The sequence below is a fragment of the Rana temporaria genome, chromosome 1 (genome assembly GCF_905171775.1).
Source record: "Rana temporaria chromosome 1, aRanTem1.1, whole genome shotgun sequence".
Lineage (NCBI taxonomy): Eukaryota > Metazoa > Chordata > Amphibia > Anura > Ranidae > Rana > Rana temporaria.
This window is the reverse complement of record NC_053489.1, coordinates 537,894,937-537,921,850: the sequence shown is the minus strand read 5'-3', so window position 1 is coordinate 537,921,850 and position 26,914 is coordinate 537,894,937. Positions and strand designations below refer to the sequence as shown.

The 26,914-nt window shown below is 40.2% G+C and overlaps 1 protein-coding gene across 2 annotated transcripts in view; it reads left to right on the top strand.

Moving 5' to 3' along the window:
• NAF1 (nuclear assembly factor 1 ribonucleoprotein) overlaps positions 1 to 26,914 on the top strand; it is a 73,033-nt gene that overhangs the window by 14,935 nt on the left and 31,184 nt on the right. For both annotated transcript variants that reach the window (XM_040332644.1, XM_040332654.1), the window contains exons 3-4: positions 15,152 to 15,296; positions 22,404 to 22,497. In XM_040332644.1, the coding sequence (XP_040188578.1) occupies positions 15,152 to 15,296; positions 22,404 to 22,497 (239 nt within the window). The remainder of the gene's footprint in view (positions 1 to 15,151; positions 15,297 to 22,403; positions 22,498 to 26,914) is intronic.

The following is a 26,914-nucleotide window of genomic DNA, read 5'->3' as shown; positions in this document are numbered from 1 at the left end:
TCCATGTTTGCGAATCCTTGTGCCTCTATGCAGGCGGAACAGACCTTTTGGGAGGCCCGGTTGGAGAAATCGATTTGAAGCAAAGAGTTGGGAGCGAGTCCACTGGTATATACATAAAGGATTGCTTAACGTGAACACCCAGGAGAATGGTTACAAGATTAGAACACGGTGGTACAGGACACTGGACCTGATCCACAAATTCTGTCCAACTGTGTCGGACCGGTGCTGGAGATGTGGACAGGCCTTGGGTACTTTCCTCCACATTTGGTGGGATTGCCCGCTGATTCAAACATACTGGCGCGCGGGGTACATGATGTGACAACGGCGGTATACTCGCTTCCCCTGGAGTTTTCACCAGCACGGTATCTTCTTCCTCTCTCAAAAATTCCCAAAAAACGGTATTGCAAATCGGTGGCGATTCATATGATCAATGCGGTCAGACTGTGTTTACCTGTTCACTGGAGAGACCCGACACCCCCATCTCATAAAGAGTGGGTGGCACGCATTAACCATATTGCAGAGATAGAGGAGCTTAAAAATACTGCACAAGATAGATTCGCCAGCTTTTCCTATATCTGGGAAGACTGGTTTAAATTTCGGAATACGGCTACATACCATAATTTTATCCAGAAGGTGTGATGAATAAAAGTTTACAATGCGAGTCGGCACTATACCCGGTATATGATACTGTTAACTTATTTCTTTGCCAAGATAGTAGACTGAGAGGGTAGCTGGTGGTTTCCCCACCTGCTCTTCAGACATTTGAGTTCAGATCTCTCTCTTTCTCTTTCTTCCCCCCCCCCCCCGCCTTATTCTTTTACTTTTCTCTTGATATTAGGGATTTTAACGAGATGGGGGGGGGGGGGGGGTTGGGTCTACCCTTGACAGACCACTCCACCCATCCTTGCTGGAGGAAGCAGATCTTTTAGGAATGAGGCGAAATTGAATCAAAGGCCCAGGCCTGCTGTAACAGGTGCCCTGATTTATCATCCCCCTTTTTGGGGCTTGTTTTTCTGTGTATATGTCTACTTCCTCGTGGGTTCGAGAATCTAGAAACACTGAAGTATACCCATGCTAGCATGATCCTTCTGTGATAGTTGGGTACATAGTTTCCTTTTGACTTGGGCTGATGATGATCTTATACTTGCTGGAAGTGTTGTTGGGGCCTCACCAAGAGTATGTCATATGTTACTGTATCTCAAGTATTACCGGAGCCCCTTGGTCTTGTTTTATTATTTCTATTAATGTTTTGAAGATATCTGTTAAAATATTTTTTCTCAATAAAATCTTTATGGAATAAAAAAAAAAATCATCAGTGTCTACAGTATTGTGTGTACCCTGCTAAAGTGCAATACAAATGTAAGTAGCAAGTTCCAGTAAGTGTCGTAGTTCATGTTTGAGAGAGAGGTTATGCCTCTTAAGTAGTGAACTGAGTGTGCCCATGGATGGCAGGACCCACTTGAAGAGGTCACCACTTTCTTTGCCCTTTTTCCTAGTTTTTGCTCAAGAAGAAAAGGATTTGGGTAAAAAAAAAAGGTGGCTGATGTGATGTGCTGTTAGATCCGTCCAGAACAGTTGGTGATTGTTGGAGATATTGTTTAAAATTTCAGTATTTATGCCTAATTTTGTTGGTCCATTTTTAGGGTAGAATTAAAGGCAAAACCTTCTTTCATTTTGGATCTCTTAAGTGGGTGTGTTTATTTTATTTATGTATTTATTTTTGCCTTCTTGGGGAGATTTCCCTTCACTTCCTGTCCTATAGCCAAAACAGGAAGTAAGGGGGAAAATTTCTCCAAAGTGAGGAAATCCCAGAGTGTCACCAAAACGAGCGTCGCCATTGGAAGATTGCCCCTCTCTTACTGTTCTGGTGTTAGCCCAAAATGTAGGATTTCCTTTTGCTTTCACTTTATGATAAACGTGGACAAATGAGGAGGGTGAATCTCTCTGCTTAGACGGGTAAAAACCAGATGGGTGTTCTAATCCTTCTCAATTCTATCCAAAACTTAAACAAAAAAAGTTTTGCTGTTTATAAAGTCAATGTCTTATTTTTCATGTTAAAAAAAAAAAAAAAAAAAAAGTGCCAAGTTAGGTAAAAAGGTAAAAAAAATGCACATTTTTTAATTATACATTTCTCGCCTATTGTGTTGTTGTTTATCACCACAGTCTGTCTTTATTAACTTCCCACAGTAAAACAATGTTCAGATATTGAGACTATCTGCATGACATTATTAACTAATAAAATTGAACCAGACCGTACCTTACACCTTGCCCTATTGTAATTTGGCCTTTAATTATGTTTATCACAAATTTATTGGATATTTCAAACTTTAACAAATAAAAAACTGAAAAATTGGGCGTGCAAAATTATTCAGCCCCTTTACTTTCAGTGCAGCAAACTCTCTCCAGAAGTTCAGTGAGGATCTCTGAATGATCCAATGTTGACCTAAATGACTAATGATGATAAATAGAATCCACCTGTGTGTAATCAAGTCTCCGTATAAATGCACCTGCACTGTGATAGTCTCAGAGGTCCGTTTAAAGCGCAGAGAGCATCATGAAGAACAAGTAACACACCAGGCAGGTCCGAGATACTGTTGTGGAGATGTTTAAAGCCGGATTTGGATACAAAAAGACTTCCCAAGCTTTAAACATCCCAAGGAGCGCACTGTGCAAGCGATAATATTGAAATGGAAGGAGTATCGGACCACTGCAAATCTACGAAGACCTGGCCGTCCCTCTAAACTTTCAGCTCATACAAGGAGAAGACTGATCAGAGATGCAGCCAAGAGGCCCATGATCACTCTGGATGAACTGCAGAGATCTACAGCTGAGGTGGGAGACTCTGTCCATAGGACAACAATCAGTCGTATACTGCACAAATCTGGCCTTTATGGAAGAGTGGCAAGAAGAAAGACATTTCTTAAAGATATCCATAAAAAGTGTCGTTTAAAGTTTGCCACAAGCCACCTGGGAGACACACCAAACATGTGGAAGAAGGTGCTCTGGTCAGATGAAACCAAAATCAAACGTTTTGGCAACCATGCAAAACGTTATGTTTGGCGTAAAAGCAACACAGCTCATCACCCTGAACACACCATCCCCACTGTGAAACATGGTGGTGGCAGCATCATGGTTTGGGCCTGCTTTTCTTCAGCAGGGACAAGGAAGATGGTAAAAATTGATGGGAAGATGGATGGAGCCAAATACAGGACCATTCTGGAAGAAAACCTGATGGAGTCTGCAAAAGACCTGAGACTGGGACGGAGATTTGTCTTCCAACAAGACAATGATCCAAAACATAAAGCAAAATCTACAATGGAATGGTTCACAAATAAACATATCCAGGTGTTAGAATGGCCAAGTCAAAGTCCAGACCTGAATCCAATCGAGAATCTGTGGAAAGAACTGAAAACGCTCTCCATCCAACCTCACTGAGCTCGAACGGTTTTGCAAGGAGGAATGGGCAAAAATTTCAGTCTCTCGATGTGCAAAACTGATAGACATACCCCAAGCGACTTACAGCTGTAATCGCAGCAAAAGGTGGCGCTACAAAGTATTAATTTAAGGGGGCTGAATAATTTTGCACGCCCAATTTTTCAGTTTTTTATTTAAGTTTGAAATATCCAATAAATCTCTTTCCACTTCATGATTGTCCCACTTGTTGATTCTTCAAAAAAAAATACAGTTTTATATCTTTATGTTTGAAGCCTGAAATGTGGCAAAAGGTCGCAAAGTTTAACCACTTAAGGACCGCCTAATGTACATATACGTCAGCAGAATGGCACAGGCAGGCACATCAACGTGTATATATACGTGCCCTGCTTGACGTGGGTCGGGGGTCCGATGGGGCCCCCCCCCCCCGGTACATGCGGCGGTCCCCGTGGCTTCAGGAGCGATCCGGGACGACGGCGCGGCTATTCGTTTATAGCCGCTCCGTCGTGATCGCTCCCCGGAGCTGAAGAACGGGGAGAGCCGTGTGTAAACACGGCTTCCCCGTGCTTCACTGTGTCGGCGCATCGATTGCGTCATCCCATTTATAGGGAAGACACGATCGATGACGTCATTCCTACAGCCACACCCCCTACACTAGTAAACACATACACAGTGATCCCTAAATGTTACAGCACCCCCTGTGTTTAACTCCCAAACTGCAACTGTCATTTTCACAATAAAGAATGCAATTTAAATGCATTTTTTGCTGTGAAAATGACAATTGTCCCAAAAATGTGTCAAAATTGTCCGAAGTGTCCACCATAATGTCGCAGTCACGAAAAAAATCGCTGATCGCCGCCATTAGTAGTAAAAAAAAATAAAAATAAATAAAAATCTCCTATTTTGTAAACACTATAAATTTTGCGCAAACCAACCGATAAACGATTATTGCGATTTTTTTTTTTTTTTTTACCAAAAATAGGTAGAAGAATACGTATCGGCCTAAACTGAGGAAAAAAAAAATGTTATGTTTTTGGGGGATATTTATTATAGCAAAAAGTAAAAAATATTGAATTTTTTTCAAAATTGTCGCTCTATTTTTGTTTATAGCGCAAAAAATAAAAACCGCAGAGGTGATCAAATACCACCAAAAGAAAGCTCTATTTGTGGGGAAAAAAGACGCCAATTTTGTTTGGGAGCCACGTCGCATGACCGCGCAATTGTCTGTTAAAGCGACGCAGTCCCGAACTGTAAAAACCCCTTGGGTCTTTAGGCAGCATTTTGGTCCGGGGCTTAAGTGGTTAAGGGGGCCGAATACTTTCGCAAGGCTATGTGTGTGTGTGTGTGTGTATGTATGTGTATGTATATGTATATGTGTGTGTGTGTGTGTGTGTGTATATATATACATACATACATACATACATACATACATACATACATACATACATACATACATACATACATACACAATTTTTTTTTTTTTTTTGCGTTATTTTTTATTTTAATAAAAAAAAAAAAAAAAAAAAAAATGCTATACTTACCTGCTCTGTCCAGTGATATTGCACAGTGCGTGTCCTTTAGGGCTGCAACTAACGATTATTTTCATAATCGATTAGTTGGCCGATTTATTGTTTTGATTAATCGCATAATAGCCTTAAAAAAAAATAGAATTGTTACATTTTTTTTTTTTGGGTCAATTTGTTGTTGGGCAGATTACAAAACGCAAATTGCAGCAAAAACACATTACATGCTTTTCTGCAGCTTGTCCATTGAAGTATATTGAACAAAATAGCACCGCTTTGCGTTAAGTCCTTGCCCTTTCCAAATACGCAGCAGCTGAAGAAAAAAAAATCATGGATGTGAACGTGTCCAATAGGAAAACATGTAAATGAACTGTAGTGTGTTTCTGCAAAAAGCTCCAAAAAACAGAGGTGTGACCCCAGGCCTGAGATGTTTAGTAACACAATGGGGTTAAAAAAACAATAAGTACAAAGAGCAAATAATTGCTACTGTAAGGGGTTAATTTTTTTACTGTGGGACAGTGAAAGTAATATTTACAGTAGCGATTTGATTTTTTGTACTATAAAGGGCTCATTTTATTTTTTTAACCCCATTATGTTACTGGCCGATTAATCGATTATGAAAATTGTAATCGATTAATTTCATTAGTTGTCGATTAATTGATTAGTTTCGTCCCTAGTTCCCTTACCTTCACGGGCGCTGTCCTTTCCTGCCCATGCCCCCCAGAGCAAGCCCTGTGTGGGGGTGCTCCCTAGCCTGCTGGGCTTTGTGCATCCATGGATGCACACAACTTGGCCCAAATTTTTTTTTAAAACTTTCATAGTTTTTGTTTATAAAAAAAAAAAATTCCTTCACTGATGGGTGGCACTGGTGGGCGCTGTTGGGACTGCACTGATAATCGGTGACCTGATTATTAGTGCATGTGCTCCTTTTTTAAAGAAGCCAGTTTTCCGCTCCATTCTCCTCTCATGATCTCGGCATGGAGTGCCGATAGCCGGTTTCTGTTTATATCTGTGAGCAGCTGTGATTAGACACAGCTGATCCATGTGGTAAAGAACAGAGCATGCCCCGTGATCACGGGACGCTGTCCTATGACAGAAGGATGTATACATACTGTCCACCATCCATAATGACACCTCGGTCAAGATTCCCAGAAGACTGTCCCATTCAAAAACCTACTTGATTTCGATGATTAAATGCTTCAGCCCTATTTGGCACCAAGGAGGCCCTGTGTCCTGGTATAAGAAAGTTGCGATTTACCTTAATAAAATCTTCGCTCTGATGCTGTTAGCCGACTTCATGAGTGCCCCTTCACGGATGGCATGCCACCATCTGAAGCGAGCAGAAGACTCCAAAAAAGATGCTGCATATGCAGCAAATGAGATGGAACAGATAGTTGCTACCATTGTCCCCAATGTCCCTCCCAACCCAGCCTATGCGTTGGAGATTGCTTCTGACATTTTCACAAATCTCTAAAGTATACCATGCCACTGCCTTCCATGTGAATTGACCCTGGCCTGTTTACCGATTATGCCTCTGCCTACTGTCTAAATTGTTAATCCATCAAATGTATGCCTTTCACACAAAATGACCCTGGCCTGTTTATCGACTATGCTTCTGCCTACCGCTTGGAATAATATGTTGCCCTGCTACTGTAGAACACAAGGGTCTTACATATGAGGGGTTCCAGATAAGTTTTTGCTGATGAGGGGGGGAAAAAACAAATTTTGGTGTTTCTCCAGGTTTTGTTTTGTTTTGTTCTGGATTGGGGTCTGTAGATTGGAGGCTTCAAAGAGATTTGGGAGATATAATTCTCTACCCCTGTGCCCAGGTCTTATCTGACAGAGGCCCTCATCCTGCTGCTTACTGCTATCGTGCCTCTGCGTGGGGTGTTGGCTTTCCAAAATGGGGTCATTTTGTGGGTATTTCCATTGTCCTGGTGCTCCAGGGCCTTCAAAAATGTTATAGGTTGTCATGAGATTGGATGTGTAATTTATGCTCCTAGAACGCTTGACAGTGCTCCCTGCATGTTGGGCATCTGTATGTGGCTAGGCTTTGAAAGTCTCACACATGGTATCTCCATAATCGGGGGGTATAGTTGCAAGTATGTATATGCTATGTGAGAGAAATAACCTGTTTAATATGACAATTTTTGTGGAATTGTGGGGAAAACAATTGCAACCTAAAAAAAATTCACCATGCCTCTTACTAAATAACTTGGACTGTCTGCTTTCCAAAAGGGGGTCATTTGGGGGATATTTGTACTTTCCTGGCTTGTTGGTGCCTCAAAAAATGAGTACATCGAGGGGCGTGGCTTGGCTGAGCCTAGAGATGGCAGCTTGAAAGGGGAGCTCCTGCCGCCGCGGACTTCATGCTTATCCTGTAGGTGCTGGTAAGAAGACCGATCACCCCGAATACACAGGAAATCTCCCCAATTACTTGGAGATTCGTTCGGTGCAACTCCGGGTCCTTTCCGAGGATTTTTGAGCAAGTTCTCGGACTTTGATCCCACACGCCTTTGAATATAATGGCCGAATCAAAAAGCCTCCATACGGGAGCTAGCGGGACTGCTACAGGTACCAATGACATTCCGGTAAACCCGCTCAACGGAGGGGAAAATACATTCCCGCATGATTTAACATTGACCCCCAGTCTTCATGACCTTTATTCGGTAGCAGCAGATATTAAAACAACCCTGTCGGCTGCTATTGCAGGGTTGAGTATGGAAATACGCGCAGTTGCAGCGCGTGTACAAGAAGTTGAATTAGTAACTGCGCAACAAAGCACTGCACTGCGTCATGTAAATAACAAGACTGATGCTAACACGTACCAACTCAGAGAATTGAATCGCCAAATTGAAGATTTGGAAAATAGAAGTAGACGCCATAATGTGAGAATTAGGGGACTCCCCGAATCAGTGGATGTGGACCACATTACCCCAGTCGTTACTGGGATTTTTAATGACTTACTGGGACGTCCCCCGCTCACGGTCATCAAAATGGAGCGTCTACATAGAGCGCTGAGACCAAAAGGCAGACCAAATGACCCTCCTAGGGACGTGATCTGCCACGTCGATGATTTTATTCTTAAAGAAAACATTCTCAGGAACGCCAAATTGAGAGAAAAATTCACTTATGAAGGGCACTCCATATCCTTCTTTCAAGACTTGTCTCAGATCACCCTCAAAAATAGAAGGGATCTGAGACCCTTATTGGATAAACTGCGCAACAAGGGAATTATTTACAAATGGAGATTCCCATTCGGTCTGCAGGCTACCAACCAGGGGCACACTGCTATTCTGAGAGTCCCAGAAGACCTCCAGGCATTTTGTGAGACAATGGACATACAATTTATTGAACTCCCTAATTGGTATGCCGAATTTCACTGCAAAATCCCGGTCAGAGAGACTAATAAGGAGGATTTCATGGAGACAACCCAATCCAGATTTCGGAGACGTCGTTCCCACTCGAATGAAAACAGAAAGGATCCCTCTCTAGATATGAATGTAGATCCTCGATCAACATCGTCACCGCGCTCCAGGAGACCAAGAAAGGAATAGTGATATGTTGTGTCATTATATGTTTTTGTTTCTCCCATTAATTAATATAATATTTTCTCTTTAATCTCTATTCTCACATGTCATATATATCCATCAAGTGAAGAAGAGATATAGACAACCTTAGCCCAGGTTTTAGAGTGGTCCTGGCGATTTAAGTTTTAACAAAAAATAAAAATAAAATAAAGAAATAATATTTAAAAAATGAAAACAAAATAAATAAAAAAAAAAATAAATAAATAAAAAAGAAAAGAATGGGACGCAAAAATCTACAATGTTATGTAAACAACGTGGTTTGCTTCTCTTCAATTGATGGGTCTGTTGACTGTTTTTAATTCAAAGTATGTTTTGACCCCAATAAGTTATGTGATGTTGATGTTATTATATGGATTGCAGGTCTTGTTATCCAGAAGGCTACAGAAATATTTAACCTGTTTTTTCCTTCAGATTGCTTTCTAGGACTGCTTTAATGTTTTTGCCTAATACTGGTCCTACTTTAATTTAGATATTTTTAACAGGTCTGTGGCGGCGGGCGGTCGAATGGTTCTGGTTGCTGTTTTTGGGCTTCGCCCTTTCAACCCCCAAGTAGCAAATATTTCTGTCTATTTTTCCTTTTAGGAATAGGTCAGAAAGACTTTGCTACATCCAATATTCTTTTTTCCTTCATTCCTCTTGAAAGAGGATCATTGATACTTTGTTATATTTCGATTGTTTCAATTTCCCCTCTACTTGATTTACTTGATACATATTCTTCTAATTGAATATAATAAACAAGTAATTCCTCTAGTTTATCCTCCCTAGTCACCCCTTGATTGTTTCTCCCCCCTCAGGCTTTTGTAGCTAATCCTCTTCATAGTGCTTGTCATGTCTTCTTCCACTGGCAATATTATTGTATCAAAAAGGAAAATCAAATTTTATTCCATCAATACAAAAGGCCTCAATATACCAGAGAAAAGATCAAAACTCTTACTAATGCTGAAAAGATCTAACTCCGATATAGTATTCCTGCAGGAAACGCACTTTAGAACAGATAATATTCCTACTTTTACAGATAAGAAATTTGCACATATTTTTCACGCCACTAACCCGGATTCCAAGAATAGAGGAGTCTCTATACTAATTTCAAAACACTGCCCCTTCCATGTATTGGATACGAAGTTTGACAAAGAAGGTAGATACTTATTTGTGAAAGGCTCACTTTTTGATAAGACTTTCACGCTAATAAACATCTATGCCCCCAATAGACTCCACGCCTCTTTTTATAAAGCGATGGTGGAGTCCCTTGAGGCATTCACTAGTGGTACGGTGATAATGGGAGGTGATTTCAACCTGGCCCTAAATCCAGTTATTGATACATCATCTGGATCTTCCAAAACCCCATATCGAACACTAAATATAGTTAAGGGATTATTGCATCGCTTTTCCTTACACGATTCCTGGAGAACATTAAATCCGTCTTCAAGAGATTTCACATATTACTCACCCCCACATAATACTTACTCCAGGTTGGATTATTTTTTTATTTCCCAAGGGGATCTAGAACTACTAGACGATGCTTCTATTGATCCTATGATCCTTTCGGATCACAATCCCATTTCTATGAGTATAACAATTGGGGACAAGCCCTCTCTGGGAAAATCTTGGAGATTAGACAATTCGCTACTCAGCGACGCGAACACGGTCCTGAAGATAAAATCTTTACATTCTAACTATTTTAAAGAGAATTCAACAAATGATGTGAACCCTCCGACAATATGGCTTGCTCATAAGTGTGTGGTCAGAGGAGAACTGATCTCCATAATGGCAAAACGCAATAAGGATAGAAGGGAACTCATAAAGAATCTCACAAATAGGATAGAGGCTTTGGAAAAAACCCATAAACAATCTCTCGATTCAGTTGTTTTCACCGAATTATTCAACACTAGAAAAGAATTGCTTGAAATATTAGATAGGAAAATTAAACGCAACAAAGTTTATTCGCAGAAGTTTTTCTACGAATACGGCAATAAAACAGGTAGATTACTGGCCAATACCTTAAATGCTTCAAGCAAAAAATTCGACAATATTCACTCTATTGTCGACTCGAAAGGCAACAAATTTACACGTTCATCTGACATTGCTAAACAATTTCAGTCATATTATTCTAAATTATACAACTTAGGATCTACAGGCTCGATTACAAACCCGCAATTGAGGAAAAAAATGCTTACTGACTTCCTCGACTCATATTGCCCTAAATCAATTAATCCAGAGGCAGCAAGGGACTTAGATAAACCATTAGAAATCTCAGAGACCCTTACAGCTCTTAACCAACTTAATATGGGTAAGAGCCCAGGTCCAGACGGTTTCACAGTCAATTACTATAAAATTTTCAAGGACTCTCTACTTCCCCACTTTATATCTACTTTTAACTCTCCCCCTGCTCAATGGACGTCGTCTAGAGACCTTCTCGAGGCTCACATAGTGATGATACCCAAACCTAACAAAGATAAAAACCTAGTTACCAACTATAGGCCTATCTCTCTCCTGAATGTGGATATCAAGTTGTATGCCAAAATTCTAGCGAACCGTCTCTTACCCCTTCTAAACAACCTGATATCATTAGACCAAGTGGGTTTTACACCAGGAAGAGAAGCCAGGGACAACACCATCAAGGCCCTGTGCATTCAAAATTGGCTTAGTGAAACGAAATCTCCCGGATTCCTACTTTCCCTCGACGCGGAGAAAGCTTTCGACAGAATTGCTTGGGATTACATGCATGCTGCATTGGAATCTTTGGGCCTCCAAGAGCGCATGTTGCAATTTATAAACCTTCTTTACTCATCCCCAACAGCTAAAATCAAAGTCAACGGATGCCTGTCGGAAGCTTTCTCCGTGGCGAATGGAACACGCCAGGGATGCCCATTGTCACCAATAATTTTCATTCTAATACTGGAACCCCTCCTTTGCAGAATACGAGCAAACCAAGATATAGTGGGTATCAACATAGGAAACAAACAATACAAATTGGCAGCATTTGCCGACGATGTGCTACTGTTTCTGACCAACCCCTTAATCACGATCCCTAATCTACTTAATGATTTTTCTATGTTTAATGATATTTCCAATCTGAAAATTAATTTTGCCAAGTCCAGAGCTCTCAATATCTCACTACCCACTGCCACGGTGGAACTATGTAAGCTGAACTTCCCCTTTACATGGGAGGACGAACATCTTTCTTATCTTGGAATCAAATTGACTCCCAATATTAAGGACTTGTATGCCAAAAACTTTGTACCTTTATTAAATACAATTAGATCCGACATGTTAAGGTGGGATAAGAACATGTTCTCATGGTTCGGTAGAGCAAACGTAATTAAAATGAACATTCTCCCTAGGTTCTTATACCTCTTCCAGACCCTTCCCATAACCATCCCGGGTCCATTTTTTTGAATCTTTTAGGAAAATTAGCATGAAATTTATCTGGGGTGGTAAACAACCGAGAATTAAATGGGACAAATTAGTGACACCAAAGCTTATGGGTGGAATAGGAGTCCCAGACCTACGCAAGTACTATTGGGCTTGCCACCTATCCAGGATAGTTGATTGGCATGTACACACTCTTTTTCTAAAGACTGGATAGAATTAGAGGAGAAGTCTGTGCCTGCGAATGTACCTATCAAACATCTGCCTTGGACTAGTGTCAGAAAAATCCCGAACAGTACTAAGGCACATCCGGTGACAGGTTCGTCACTAAAGATCTTCAGACACTTATGCAAGACGTTAGATTTATCATCTGTATACGGACCAATCACTCCAATTACCCATAATCTCGAGTTATCTCTTCCAGACTATAATAGTACTCAGCTAGGCAACTCTACAGCGGTAACGCTCAGGGCATCAGACTTCTTTTCGCACCAAAATCCACTTTCATATGATATATTCGGATCCAACAATCCTGAATGCAATTTGTCTATTTGTAGCTTTAACAAGGTCATTAGATTTCTCCAGAAAATCAATCCTATGGGAGGGTGGTGTAGAACTAAGACATTGTTTGAATCGGTATGCCTCAGGGGTTCCCCCCAGAAACACTTGATTTCCTTGATGTACACTCTTCTCAACTCGAATTTTGATATCCAAAAGGACAGTGCCAGTATATTTTGGGAAAGGGAATTAAGTATATCTGTAACCAATGAAGAGTGGGCTACCATTTTCAAGAGAATACATAAGGGCACACTAAATGTATTAACTCAAGAAAATGGTTACAAGATTTACTCAAGGTGGTATAAAACTCCTTCAACCATCCATAAATACAACCCTGATACTTCACCCATGTGTTGGAGGTGTGGAATTGAACAAGGTACTCTGTTACACGTTTGGTGGAATTGCACCGATTTGTCTAAATTTTGGTCGGAAGTTCACAGGCTGATAACACATATAACTTCCTTCTCTCCAGACTTCACTCCGGGACAATATTTGTTACACCATTCTACTCTCTCCCATTCAACCTACAAAAACACCATAGTCATACACCTTGTTAACGCGGCGAGACTATGTATACCCATAAAATGGAAACAATCCTCCCCGCCGACTATTCCAGATTGGTTCCGCAGGATCAATCATATTGCCAACATGGAAGAACTAATACACCTATCAAATGAATCCTCCAAGGACTATCATGATATGTGGTCATGCTGGAAGCATTTTACGAGTACTACAGAATATCATATGCTAATGACATCCTGAATTTGTGTCACATCCTCTTATTTATTGGTCTTTTCACAGTGGTAAGGAGACTATTAATCTTTATCCACCTAGTCTACTAAACCCAGGCAAGCTCTGCTACATCTATCAAAGCCTGAACTTTTATATTACATACCCTCCCTTAGCGGACTTTAGTCCCCCCCCCCCCCCCTTTTTTTTTTTTTTTTTTTTTTTTTTTTTTTTTTTTTTTCTCCTCTCCTCTCCCCTTCCTCACCCCTCCATTACTTTTATTTATAGAGGTGATTAACTTTGCATGTTATGATTGATTCCATACATTTATGTTGCTTATTATTTAATAAGTTTCTTATGACACCGCTATAGGTGTAATGCCTTCATAAAGTTGTTTGTACCTATATAAATGTGAAAACTTAATAAACATATTTAAAAAAAAAAAAAAAAAAATGAGTACATCAGGTGTGATCAATTTTAAATGATTGGCACCATAGCTTGTAGACTGACTTTCACAAATACCAAATATTATACAGTGATTTGGGTTATTATTTTAGCAAAGATATATGCAGCATAACTTTTGGCCAAAATGTATGAAGAAATCCTTTTTCTTCTTTCTTCTATGTGTGGGGAGAAAAAAAGGACACAAACTTCATATTGGTACAGTGTTGCATGACTGAGAAATTGTCATTACTCACCACCTCCCACGTGGCTTCATCAGGAGTCATTCCTCCAGATGAAGCCACATGCGAACTGGTGAAACTAGAAGAGGTGGAGCCTGGCGGGGGACTACTACTACTGAGTGAGACTGTCGTGTCATTTTTAATGCTTTTAAAATGTCATTAAATGTGAGGTCAATGCTAGCTGGGGTGGAGTGGTTTCATTTTTAACACCTCGGATACTGCACTATAGGAGGCACTTTCTCTTTTCTTTTTTTTTTTTTTTTTTCACGTGTTGCTGAACTTATCGGTAGTCATTGTGGATTTAAAGTTTGAAGCAGCATAGTGGAAGGAGTATCTACCTTCTTTTGAATATTTTCATCCTTTGATCCACCAAGGTTCTCTGATCCCTGGGAGGGAATGTTTTGCACAGGGAGCAAGGCGTGTTTGACCCTTTGCAGGGTCGTTTAAAGGAGCTATTGCGCGGATAGTGCCATTTCTATTTTATCACATATTTAATTTTTTTTTTACCTACCGGTATTTATTATTCTATGTTGCTTTTAGGGTGCAATTTTCTCCTCTCTACAGCATGTGTATTTTTGAACAAGTCAAAAATGAGGAATATCAAATTTATTTACACAAATATGCAAATAGATGTTCTAAAATACAGTGGAACCTCGGATTGCGAGTAACACAGTTAACGAGCGTTTCACAATACGAGCACTGTATTTAAAAAAAAAAAAAAAAAAATCCTAATTTGGTTTCCAAGAGTTGTCTCACAAAACTAGCAGGATTTAGGCCAAAGCAGTGTGCAGTACCGCTTTCGGCCTGAGGTGGGGGGCGCCTGAGCCGAACAGCGTTATTCGAAAAGGCCCGAGGACAAACCTTGGGAACAGAGTCTTTCCGAGGTTTGCCGAGGTGTCCTCAGGCCTTTCTGGCCGTTTTCGAGGCTCTCCGGCACATGTGGTATTGCATGCCATTAAAGTCAATGTGGAACAAACTATTTTCGTTTCCATTGACTTCAATGGAGAAACTCGCTTTGATATGCAAGTACTTTGGATTACGAGCATTCTCCTGGAACGTATTATGCTCGTAATCTGAGGTTCCACTGCACTTCTAAAAATATGCACATTTCAGGGGAAAATGTGCAGATTGCTTGATTTTTGAGCTGAGCTACTTTTTATAAAAAAAAAATACTTCAGATTTTGTGTATTACTTATGAGGTTCATGTTCATGCAGATTTCCTGTTAAAATTGTTCCTTTAGCTTACCAGTCATGTTATCCCTTGCAGTGAATCGGAGTCATCATCATCTTCCTCCTCATCATCTTCATCGTCCTCCTCAACTTCCCTGTTTTCAATGCTTAGAGCTGTCGAGGAAGAACCACTGGAAAACAGTGACCTACCTGTGAAAACCAAAGATGAACTTCTGTTAAAGGTGGGCAGCACATGTTTTGCACTGTATACAGAGAATGCTGTGTATTATTTATTTTTATACATTTGATGTTCATAGCTAATTTACATGCTTTTTATAGCTCTTTCTTCCTCATTGCCTTCAGCTTGAAATGTCTTTTTGTTGCCTAGTAAATGATCTTGAAACTAGATGAGTTCATTCCTTGCTCAGTTTTTTTTGTGTGTCGGTTGCCTAAAATAGAAGTTGCAAAGTAGAAAATGATCATGCTTTAGGCTAAAACATGATCATTTTCTACTTTGCAACTTTTATTTTTACCAGTCTCAAAAGACAGAAGAAGATTTAAATGAATGCTCCTTAGAAATTGTTTACTTGTGCCTCCTTCAATAATAAACTTGGATCGTGTCACCTTGCCAGTTCAAGGGCAAAGTGACAAGGTCTTGTAAGAACAATCCAGGAGCTAGTTGGACACTAGGATTGCTTTTACAAGCGAGTCGACCATTGGCTCCAAAAACGATACCACTTGTGGTCCAGCAACATACTCCATCGCCTTCACATTGCTTTGCTCTCCCTTACCTTCCTCTTCTGTCACAGCTACTGGAACATTCATTACCTCCGGTTAATGTGGGAACTTGTAACATCATCCCATAATGAAATTCTCAGGCCTAACGTTTATATTGAAGTGGGTAACCTCATTGCAAGCTTTGAAACCTGTAATTTTTTGCCTGCTGTGACATGGGGCGACATGAGAAAGGAGTACTGTAAAGGAGAAGATCAGTGTGCCGGAGGGTGGAACCTGTCAAGAGTGAAACATGGAGGCTTCCGTTGCTGAAAAAGCAGGTTGCCTGTCTTGGGTCAGGACTTTTCATGTAAAGGGTACGTATAGCAGCCAGACCAGGTTTACTTTTGAAGAGCACTGCTTTCAATTTTTTTTTCGTTCCAAAACTCATCTGCCTAGAAACGACTATAAATGACCCCGTGTACATGTAATGATAAGATATCATTGAGGAGAGTTCTGGAGGTAGCTGAAAAAAAAAATGCCCCAACTGTTCGTAAAACATCCGTTTACCAGCAGCAGTGTACATGAGGCCTAATAACGTCAAATTAAAAATAACGTCCATATACAAAAATGAATGAAGTGAATCCACCACCAATAGGACTTTGATATTCTTGGTGTCTTCCAGCTCCTTTAAATTCTTTTGTGTTGTGCATGTAGCCACCTTGTGCTTTTATTAAACTCCCACCTCAGTTTTCACCCCCAATGTGTAATCAAGGTCAAACAAGCTCTTTTGTCCCTCCTTGGGCTATCTGATCCACTTCTCCACTGATGGCTCCTTTCCTCCTCAAGTAAGCACCACACTCATAGGTAGGTAGGTTACATGCAAAAAACGAATGGGACCGATAGTGCTCTGTGTAATACAACTACTTTATTAAAATTGCCAAATACACTCACTCTAAAAGAGCACTCCAATTTCATAAAAACATGGGTACATCAGGTTATAACCATCATTTTACACACATTGATTTGCCAAACTTGCAGCAGATGACTCCTTGACCGATCCAGCATGGTTCCGCCCATATACACATCGACTTTGTCGGGCTTCAGGCATAAAGTGCAGAAGTTTCAATGGGGATATAAAGTTTTCTAAGCACCTAAATGACCAACCTTCCAAAGTTTCCTAAATAGCTGAATAGAGTTTATCTTTGATAAGGAATGTAAGTCTCCAAAGAAAACATATCTAAACCACATAACGAAGACCAAGTAACATTTTTAGGAAGCACCAGTTGGGGTTGGGTTATTTTAAAATAACTAAACTCTGGGCTTCACTGTTTTAGGGTTTACAAAAAAATAAAAATGGAATAGACAATCGCGACTCTGCCTAGGGAAATGCCTCCACCCATCTGTGAAGAAACGTCAGAAACCCACAGCTAAGATGATATTAAACAATCCACGGTACAGCTATACTCGTTCATTCACCAAACCAGGATTTATGGAATTGCAGCGACTAGAAGGATCAAGTATTTTGTGCTTTCCCAAGAGGCTTGTGAGAGGCACAGCAGACATTCGCATTGTTTGATCCAATGGGATTTATTATAACTTTTTGGCATTCGTGCGAAATGGTGTGTGGCAGAAATTCAAAGATGTTCAGCAACATTCTTAATAAGTATGGTGGTGCTAGCCCCATAATGTAAGAAAAACATCTTTTAGGTGCTTATTTTGAATTAAAAAAACACATTCCGGGTGGGGTGTGCTTGTACTGTAGTAGGAACTAAAAATGTACAAAGGTATCTGAGAGATTCTTTTGAGCTTACACTTTTTTTTTTTTGACTAACCCATAACAAGCATACATCTAGTGAAGTCGCAGGAACTCCTGACCATTAGGACAATGAAAGTCTGTGCCCTTCCTTCCTTAGAACCTGAAAGTCTTAAAATGACCCAAACCTCAGTTGAGTTTAGAATCCATGACCAGTTTCATAATCTGTCCTAGTCTGACTAGGGGTTCAACGCATTATCATTGATCCGTGATCCGAATGGGTCACGCGTTCGGATCGGCACACCACACGATCCGCGGATTGCAGCCATAGGAAAGGCCGCGGCTTTGGCCTAGCTCCATAGCGGCAGCCATCTTAGTACATTTAGTGTGGGGGAGAGGACGTTGACATTTTAGTGGGAGGGGAGAGGACGTTGACATTTTAGTGGGAGGGGAGAGGACATTGACATTTTAGTGGGAGGGGAGAGGACGTTGACATTTTAGTGGGAGGGGAGAGGACGTTGACATTTTAGTGGGAGGGGAGAGGACGTTGACCTTTAGTGGGAGGGAGAGGACGTTGACCTTTAGTGGGAGGGGAGAGGACGTTGACATTTTAGTGGGAGGGGAGAGGACGTTGACATTTAGTGGGAGGGGAGAGGACGTTGACATTTTAGTGGGAGGGGAGAGGACGTTGACATTTTAGTGGGAGGGGAGAGGACGTTGACATTTTAGTGGGAGGGGAGAGGACGTTGATATCGACATTACAGTGGGGACTATATATGGTGGTGATCCGAAAAATTATCCAATCCGTGACTGACTTGAGGAACGATCCGAAACGTGAGTTTTTTTATCCGTTGCACCCCTAAGGCATCGTTCACACGGTCCGTGTCCGTGCTCTACTTTGCTCAGTGGGGATCGCTCTGTCTTTCACGCTAAGCTGGCAGATGACAGGTCTGTCTCTGCACAGTGCAGGGGACCGACCTGTCAGAGCGCCGCTCTCTCCCCTATGGGGGATCGGGATGACGACGGACCATAGAGTCCATTGTCGCCTGATCCGCCAGACGGATGGAAAATGTGGTTTTCCCCCGTCATACTTTGGCGGATCGGAGCAGGTCGGATGTCGGCTGGCATGTCACCGCTGACATCCGTGGCTCAATAGAGGAGCACGGAGCGCCCGTTCAGGTCCGCCTGAACGGTCCGCCCGTGTGAAAGAGCCCTATGTCTGACACAGCGTAATTAAAAAGCAAAAAAAAAATAAGCAAAAATTGCAGGAGGATTAACTATATGCGGGCTGTTGCATATCAAAATCCAAGGTGGGTAAAACTTATGCAAGCACTTCACTTTTTGTCACATCTCATTAAGCGGTTATTACACTGATTTGTGCTGTACTAAAGTCAAAGAAAAACCAGTGGTGTTAGATCTTGAATTTAAAACCCCAGGCTATAGAATTAAAGTGTTTATAAACCATCTGTTTTCTCATTGATGGAAATGCTAGCAATGTCAGAAATCATTAGACTTTGCTCCCTTCTTGAATACCTGGTAGTTATTGCATTTTGACATATTATGAAAAGCAACCTTCTCTTTTGCAACTTCTCCAATCAAAGTCTGCATTATAAAAAAAAAACAGGTGGTGTTGAGACTTTTCTAGATTATTATTTTTTTTCTACTTCAAATGAAAATGCACAAAATGTGTTATTCCCTGAGAAATCCCCATTGGTTTATGCGGATACACTGCAGTCATTTTTATACGGAATGTTTAGCTTGAAATACATAAAAAAAAAAAATCATTCACAAAATACTGTGAAAAAGACTGCTCAAATTGCAGATATTTGTGTACCTTTTTAACAGAGGAAAAATATATGTACTGTTCTCATAAGTTTATACATACCTGGCAGAATGTGTAAACTTTTAGCATTTTTTTCTGTACCAACATCACAAAGCCGTTTGCATAAAATTGGCTAAATGGCACTTAAATCTCAATTTCTGGACTACATTTTTTTTTTTTCTCTCAAACTTTTTATCTTGGCCCTTTCCAAGCCTACCTATGGGTCATTCTGAATGGTGGCCCCAAAAACCAGTGGTTCTTAAGGCGGGTGGGGGGCCTGCAGGTTGTTAAATGTTTGATCTATGCATACAAGCTTGGCTATACAGGGTCTACTGGTCTCATGACTTTCTGACTTTTTTTTCCCTGTCACAAATGGGGGGGGGGATATATACATACATATATATATATATATATATATATATATAATCATGCGTGGATTAGATATTTTGTTTCCTAACCATAGAGGCTGTTATAGTTATGGCTGCATATAAATATTCAAGAATTAAGTGTTTTGTGTGTTTTTTTTTTTTTTTTTTTTTTACTTTTTTTTTTCACTTTTACATAGTAACTGAATTATACACCACACAATTGCAATATGCGATAAATTTAGGGCCGAAACAACTAATCGATTAATCGAGAACTAATCGATTATGAAATTAATCGATTACAATTTTCATAATCGATTAATCGGCCTGTAACATAATGGGGTTAAAACAACAAAAATTAGCCCTTTATAGTACAAAAAAGCAAATTGCTACTGTAAATATTACTTTCACTGTCCCACAGTAAAAAAATGAACCCCTTACAGTAGCGAATAATTTGCTCTTTTTGTACTTATTTTTGTTTTTTTTTAACCCCATTATGTTACTAAACATCTCAGGCCTGGGTTCACACCTCTGTTTTTTGGTGCTTTTTGCAGAAACACTACAGTTCATTTCCATGTTTTTCCTATGGGACACGTTCACATCCATGATTTTTTCCAGCTGCAGCGTATTTAGAAAGGGCAAGGACCTTTTAACGCAAAATGGTGCTATTTTGTTATTTTTTGGTTCAATATACTTCAATGGAGAAGCTGCAGAAAAGCAATAATGTAATGTGTTTTTGCGGCAATTTGTGTTCTGTAATCTGCCCAACAAGAAATTGGCCCAAAAAAAATAAGTGTAATTTTTTAAGGCTATTATCCGATTAATCGAAACAATAATCGGCCAACTAATCGATTATGAAAATAATCGTTAGTTGCAGCCCTAGATTAATTGAAACAATAATCGGCCAACAATTCATAAATGACTGACTGAACACAATATCTTCCCCATGTAATTCCTATTTAGCAAAAATTTTGATTGGCTGGCATCCAAAATCGCCTTTAGAACGTGTGACTACAAATAGGCTTTTACTGGCACATCAAAATAGGACACAAAAGATTACAAAAAAGCGCATGCAGTAAACTGTAAGATAACAAAAAGTCCAAAGTACCAGTCCTATAAGCTTAAAGTGGAGTTCCACCCATAAATATAACATTACATCAGTAGTTTTAAAAAAATGTCATTAGTCCTTTACGATTTTTTTTTTTTTTTTTTTAGATGCCTTCAAAGTGTTGTTGCTAGGCAGAATAGTTAATCTTCCCACTTCCTGCACCTAGGTACTTAATGCTTCCTAACCTACACCGCACAGACTCCTGGGAATGTAGTGGGTGTAACTTTCCAGGAGTCTGTGCACTCCCCAGTCTCAAAGAATCATGTGACTTGGACAGCACAGGTGCTGAAACCTGATCTGACACTGCTTGTGCAGCACTGAGCATGTGCGAGATCTGCAAGGCTGAAATCCAGGAAGTCATACAGTCTGGCTTCATGATGCCCACACTTAAGATGGCCCCAGACAATTTATATTTTATAAAGTGTCGGAATACTGTAACAACCTAACAAAACGGACCTTAGTTTACAGAATAACTTTACTAGAATACATTAAGCTTGTGTATTTCAGGGGTATTTATATTTAAAAAGTGAAATTGTGGCCGGAACTCCGCTTTAATAAAGCTTTAGTGAGAGACAGTCCATGGACAGTCCAGGCAGCCTTGCGGTGGGAGCTGAAGCAATGCTCCAAAACATGGAATGAGAAAACAACAAAAGCAGGCGCCACTTAATAAACTGTTTGACTTTAATGTAAAATAAACATAAGAGCACTCACATGGAGGTGTTGAATAACAGGCATAGGTATGAAGTCCTTTGAGTCATCCGGCCCAGCCAAGGTATGTGTCTCTGCCCCTTATATCGCCACATAGTGCTGTGTGGTGATATAAGGGGCAGAGACGCATACCTTGGCCGGACGACTCACAGGACTTCATACCTATGCCTGTTATTCAACACCTCCATGTGAGTGCTCTTATGTTTATTTTACATTAAAGTCAAACAGTTTATTAAGTGGCGCCTGCTTTTGTTTTCTCACATCAAAATAGGAACCTATCCTGTCCAAATATTTTGTGAGTTTTGCACCAAGCCTGGAAGAAGTGGCAAAAGCAGTCGAGGGGGTCAAGAAAATATGGTGAAAAGTAAAAGGTTTAAAAAAAAAAAAAAAAAAGATGCAAGCTGACAAAGCAAATATTTACTTATTGAAGATAATTTATAGCCCTCTTACTGTATATTACAATAAGATTCTTATTTAATATTATTTTGATGGTATTGTTGTGACCTTCCAGAATCTAATTGCTGTATATAAAAAGTTCTGTTAATACTCCACTAGAGATTCTAATGACCTTTTCTAATATTGGCACAACCGTTTGACTGCTAAATCCTACAGACTTATGTTCTTATCCACGCTGCAAATAAGATTTGACCTTTTATTGCATCTGCCAAAAGTTCATTATTAGAAGATCTTGGGTCTCCAAGTTTGTAATATGCACTAGAAATGTACTATGGAGCGCACTGCTGCCAACACACAGGTAAGTGAGTGTAGAGCTGGGTAATTGCTTGTTTGATTGTTGTGTTTTTTTTTTTTGCATGTTGTGCCAAAGTAAAGTAGTTTGATTGCTAAAATGTTTGCTGTTTTTTTCATTATCACCAGGAGTTGCCTGCTGTTGAAGAACTGTCCATAAACCTACCAGAAGATGTTGAAATAAAACCATTTGGAATGGTTTCCAGCATCATTGATCAGCTAGGTATGATGATAAGCAAAATGTTTTAAAGTGATAATGACAATATACAGCCATAAGGTAGAATTGAAGAAGAATACTTGAAATTAATGTCCAAGGGTTGATCAGAGTTCGACCGATGAACTGGGTGATCGATTCTCAAACTTGGCAGATGTTCCTGCTTGGATGGTAAAAAGGAGACCTCCACTTTGCATCTCCCTTTTCTGTCAGATCAAAGGGGTGTTGACAGCGACCAGTGACCAATTGTCTGGTCATCTTATTTAGGGGTTTGGTTACTGGGAGGGGTCCACATTCATGCCCATATCCCAGGTCACTTTGTGATACATTTTCATATCTCTGCAGCTCTAATGTTTACAGAATAACAATATCCATTTTATTGTTCAGCGTAATATTTGCTTTAAGAAAAGTCCAAACATGACAAGTTTGCCATTTGCTATTTTACCTAGGACGAAAAAATGGGGCCAGGGGCCATCCATATAACCAGAGGAAACTAAATTTGTTTCTATTATGGCTTTGCGATTTCTTATTTGGAAGTTTATGAAATATGTTGAACTTTCATACTTATTCCACAGTTTAAGCTTTTATGGGTACTAAGGCATTTACGACCGGGGGCAGGTGATTCTCTGAGGTGAGAGGTTAACAGTTTTACGACCGGCCAGGAACCCTGCCAGGTGACCTTATCAAACCTAGCTTGGTTCTGCTTCTCTGATGAGATAAAAACTCTTTGAAGTATTAAGCCTATGGATTCCTGAGACCAAGGCCCCTTTCATACTGGGGCGGGAGACGCGGTGGCGGTATAGCGGTGCTATACCGTCGGAATTGCTGCGGGATTCGGCAGCTAGCGGTGCGGTATTAACCCCCCGCTAGCGGCCGATAAAGGGTTATACCGCCCGCCAATGCGCCTCTGCAGAGGCGCATTGCGGGCGGTATTACCGCGGTTTCCCATTGTTTTAAATGGGAAGGAGCAGTATACATAATTGCTGCTTGCAGGAGATTTTTTTTCTCTCCTGCCCAGCGCATCGCCTCAGTGTGAAAGCCCTCGGGCTTTCACATTGAGAAGGCTGGGCAGGAGTTTTTCAGGCGGTATTTAGGCGCTATTTTTAGCACTGTACCGCCTGAAAAACTCCTCAGTGTGAAAGGGGTCTAAGTGAGTTTATTTCTACTGCTCTTCTTTTTTTTTTTTTTTTTTTTTTTTTTGCTGCAGGAGGCAAAGGGGTTGATTTACTAAAGGGAATCCACTGTGCACTTGGAAGTGCAATCGCTTTAGATCTGAGGGGAATATCTGAAATGAGGGGAAGCTCTGCTGATGTTATCATCCAATCATGTGCAAGCAAATATACTGTTTTTTTTTTTCCTCGCATGTCCCCCTCGGATCTACAGCGACTGCACTTCCAAGTGCACTTGCAGGGCAAATTGAATTTGCCTTTCGTAAATAACCCCCATAGTGTTTCCCTGCGTTTAGCTGTTTGCAGAAGCACCTTTGAACACAATATGTGGTGTGTGTGTGTGTATATGTGTATATGTGTGTGTGTGTGTGTGTGTGTGTGTGTGTATATATATATATATATATATATATATATATATATATATATATAGCTCTGCATGTTGATCAGAGACACCGACTGGTGCACTGAAGATACTCTATGCCTCTGACTGGCTCCACTGCTTTGGTGACATTTTACTGCTGTGGAGATGATGTACCAATATGGATGGCCTGCTCTGATATCACTATATGTCAGAGCAGCCAGCCATTGTCTCTGATCGCCTCCACAGCAGTAAAATGTTACCAGAGCAGTGGAGCCAGTCCGAGGCATAGAGTATCTTTAGTGCACCAGTCAGTGTCTTCTGAGCAACACACAGAGGATATATAATATAGTGTGTGTGTGTCATTTATATGTATTATCTAGATATAATCTCTCTCGCACACGCACGGTTTGACAAATTTGCTTGGAATCTAGGAGCCAGCTAAAAAAGTTGGAAACCAGAAACGTGGCCCGTCCCGCTGAGCTTGCGCGCAGAAGCGAACGCATACGTGAGTAGTGCCAGCATATGAAAGCGGTGTTCAAACAACACGTTGAGGTATCGCCTCGATTGGTGGAAGTGAGAAATAATTCTAGCCTAGACCTCTGTAACTCAAACATTTAACCTGTAGAATTTTTTTTAAAGAGTCACTATGAGAAGATTTTAAAGGGTTAGAAGTTTGTCGCCATTCCACCAAGCAGATTTTGAAGTGTGAAATGTTGGGTATAAATTTACTTAGCGTAACATTATCTTTCACAATATAAAAAAATTGGGCTAACTTTACTGTTGTCTTATTTTTTTTTAATTAAAGAAAGTGTATTTTTTCCCAAAAAAGTGCGCTTGTAAGACCGCTGTGCAAATACGGCGTGACAAAGTATTGCAATGACCACCATTTTTATTCTCTAGGTGTTAGAATAAAAATATATATAATGTTTGGGGGCTCTAATTAGAGGGAAGGAGAAGGCAGTTAAAACACAGGGAAGTTCCATTAGCATTGCTGGTTTACTTGTCATGCCAACGGCCACCACAAGATGGCGCCAGATCACAGAAGGAAGCATAGGCCTGCAGAAGGCCGCAAAGCCGCGGCCTCAATTACCGGCCGGCGCGGTCCGCCGCGATCGCGCGTCGGGGGAGGTGGGGGGTGCACAGAGACGCAGGATGGGGTATCTTGTGTCGCCGTGCGGCCGGCCGGTAATTGATGCCGCGGCTTTGCAGCCTTTCGCAGGCCTATGCTTCCTTCCCCTCGGGCGCCAGGTCGCCCTGGTTGCTAATTCTAGTCGCAGTTGCGACCGGGTGCCCAGATTTTGTCTAACCCTGTGTGTATGTGTATGTATGTATGTAAATATATAAATATAAATATAAATATATATATATATATATATATGGCTCCATATGCACTGGACATTAAAATAGTTATAAAAACGGCAGTAGCTTTGCAGCGAGTCAACGTTTTTTAAAAGTTTTTGCAATCGCGTTTATTAGCGTTTTTTTTTTTTTTTTTTTTTAATGGATCAAAATTTTTTAAACGCTGATGAGCTACGTTTTTGTGCACTTTTTTTTTACCTTTATCAGCGTTATGGGAAGTTTAAGGTTTTTAAGCTTTTTTTTTTTTTGTGGTCAGAAAATCCGCTCCTAAATGCGATTTTTAGGATGTTCAGACAAAAGACCATAAACATCAAAAAGTCCATGTGTGGATAACGAGGGGAGTTCATGTGTGTGTGTGTTTTTTTTTTTTTTTTTTTTTTTTTTAACAGCCCAAAACTCCAAAAACGATGTTTATAAGCTTTAGTGTGCATGGAGCCTGATAATATAATATTCTTACTGTTTCTTAAAAAAGCCCAAGGAGTGATTACATACCAACAAAATACAGTTCATTTGTGTACAGTGTCACATAACTGAGGAATTGTCATTCAAAGTGACAACGCTGAAAACTGAAAGGGGCCGGACTGGATGGGGTCGAAACGGTGCGGTCTGAGGTTAATAAACTTGACCTTGAATGCTACACATCTACCACATCCTTCAATTCAATGCTGAATTGTATGTTGAAATCTGGTTTGATTAATATTTTATGAGATGTATGTTATGGCTAAACATCTCTTCAAGCCTCAGAATTGTTCCTTGGCAACAGTGCTTCCACCGATTTTTTTTTTTTTTTTTTTTTTTTTTTTTTCCATTTAAATAAACTTTCAGTATCAGAGTTCAGATATCAGATCTCGCTTTTAGTACATCTGTTGTTTGATGGTGCATGTAAACAAAGCTGACAAAACCTCTCCTCCATTTTTCTTACGTCATATGTTTTTTTTCCTTTTAATTTATTTCTTTGAATGATTCCTTTTAACAATGACTGGACACAAAGCCTGACTTATAAGCAAGCCAATGAAATGAAAAAGCTTCTAAATGTATCTGTACTTTATAGTTCTAACTGCAAGCAGTAATTACAGACCACAGGGATGGCTCAGCACTGCCTGATATGTAGCACAGTGTACATTTCTTACCATTGCTCTAATTGTTCATTTATTTTGTGTTGAACAGTACGAAGTACTTGTCTATTGCCTCATTTGGATGCTTTATTCAGGTTTATTGCTTGCCTTAATTATGTGTACTTTTCATTTCATTAGACCAATCCTGTAGTTTCAATTGATGGTTTGAAAGTGATGGGGGAGATAGTCCTGTAAATTTGTAATTAGCACAGCTGAGTGAAATAATTTCTTGCAGAGATTAAAATGTGAAGGTGATTATCGTAAAACTAGTTTCAGTAAAGTATCTCTCTATTGCTCATTGCTACCAGTAAGGTTCCTGAGCTTTGTTTTACGGGTAGGTTACATGGCTAATTTAAATGAGGGCTGTTTTCTTTATCGTACACTCGGACACAGAGCCATAATCATTACATAATGGGGTTGTA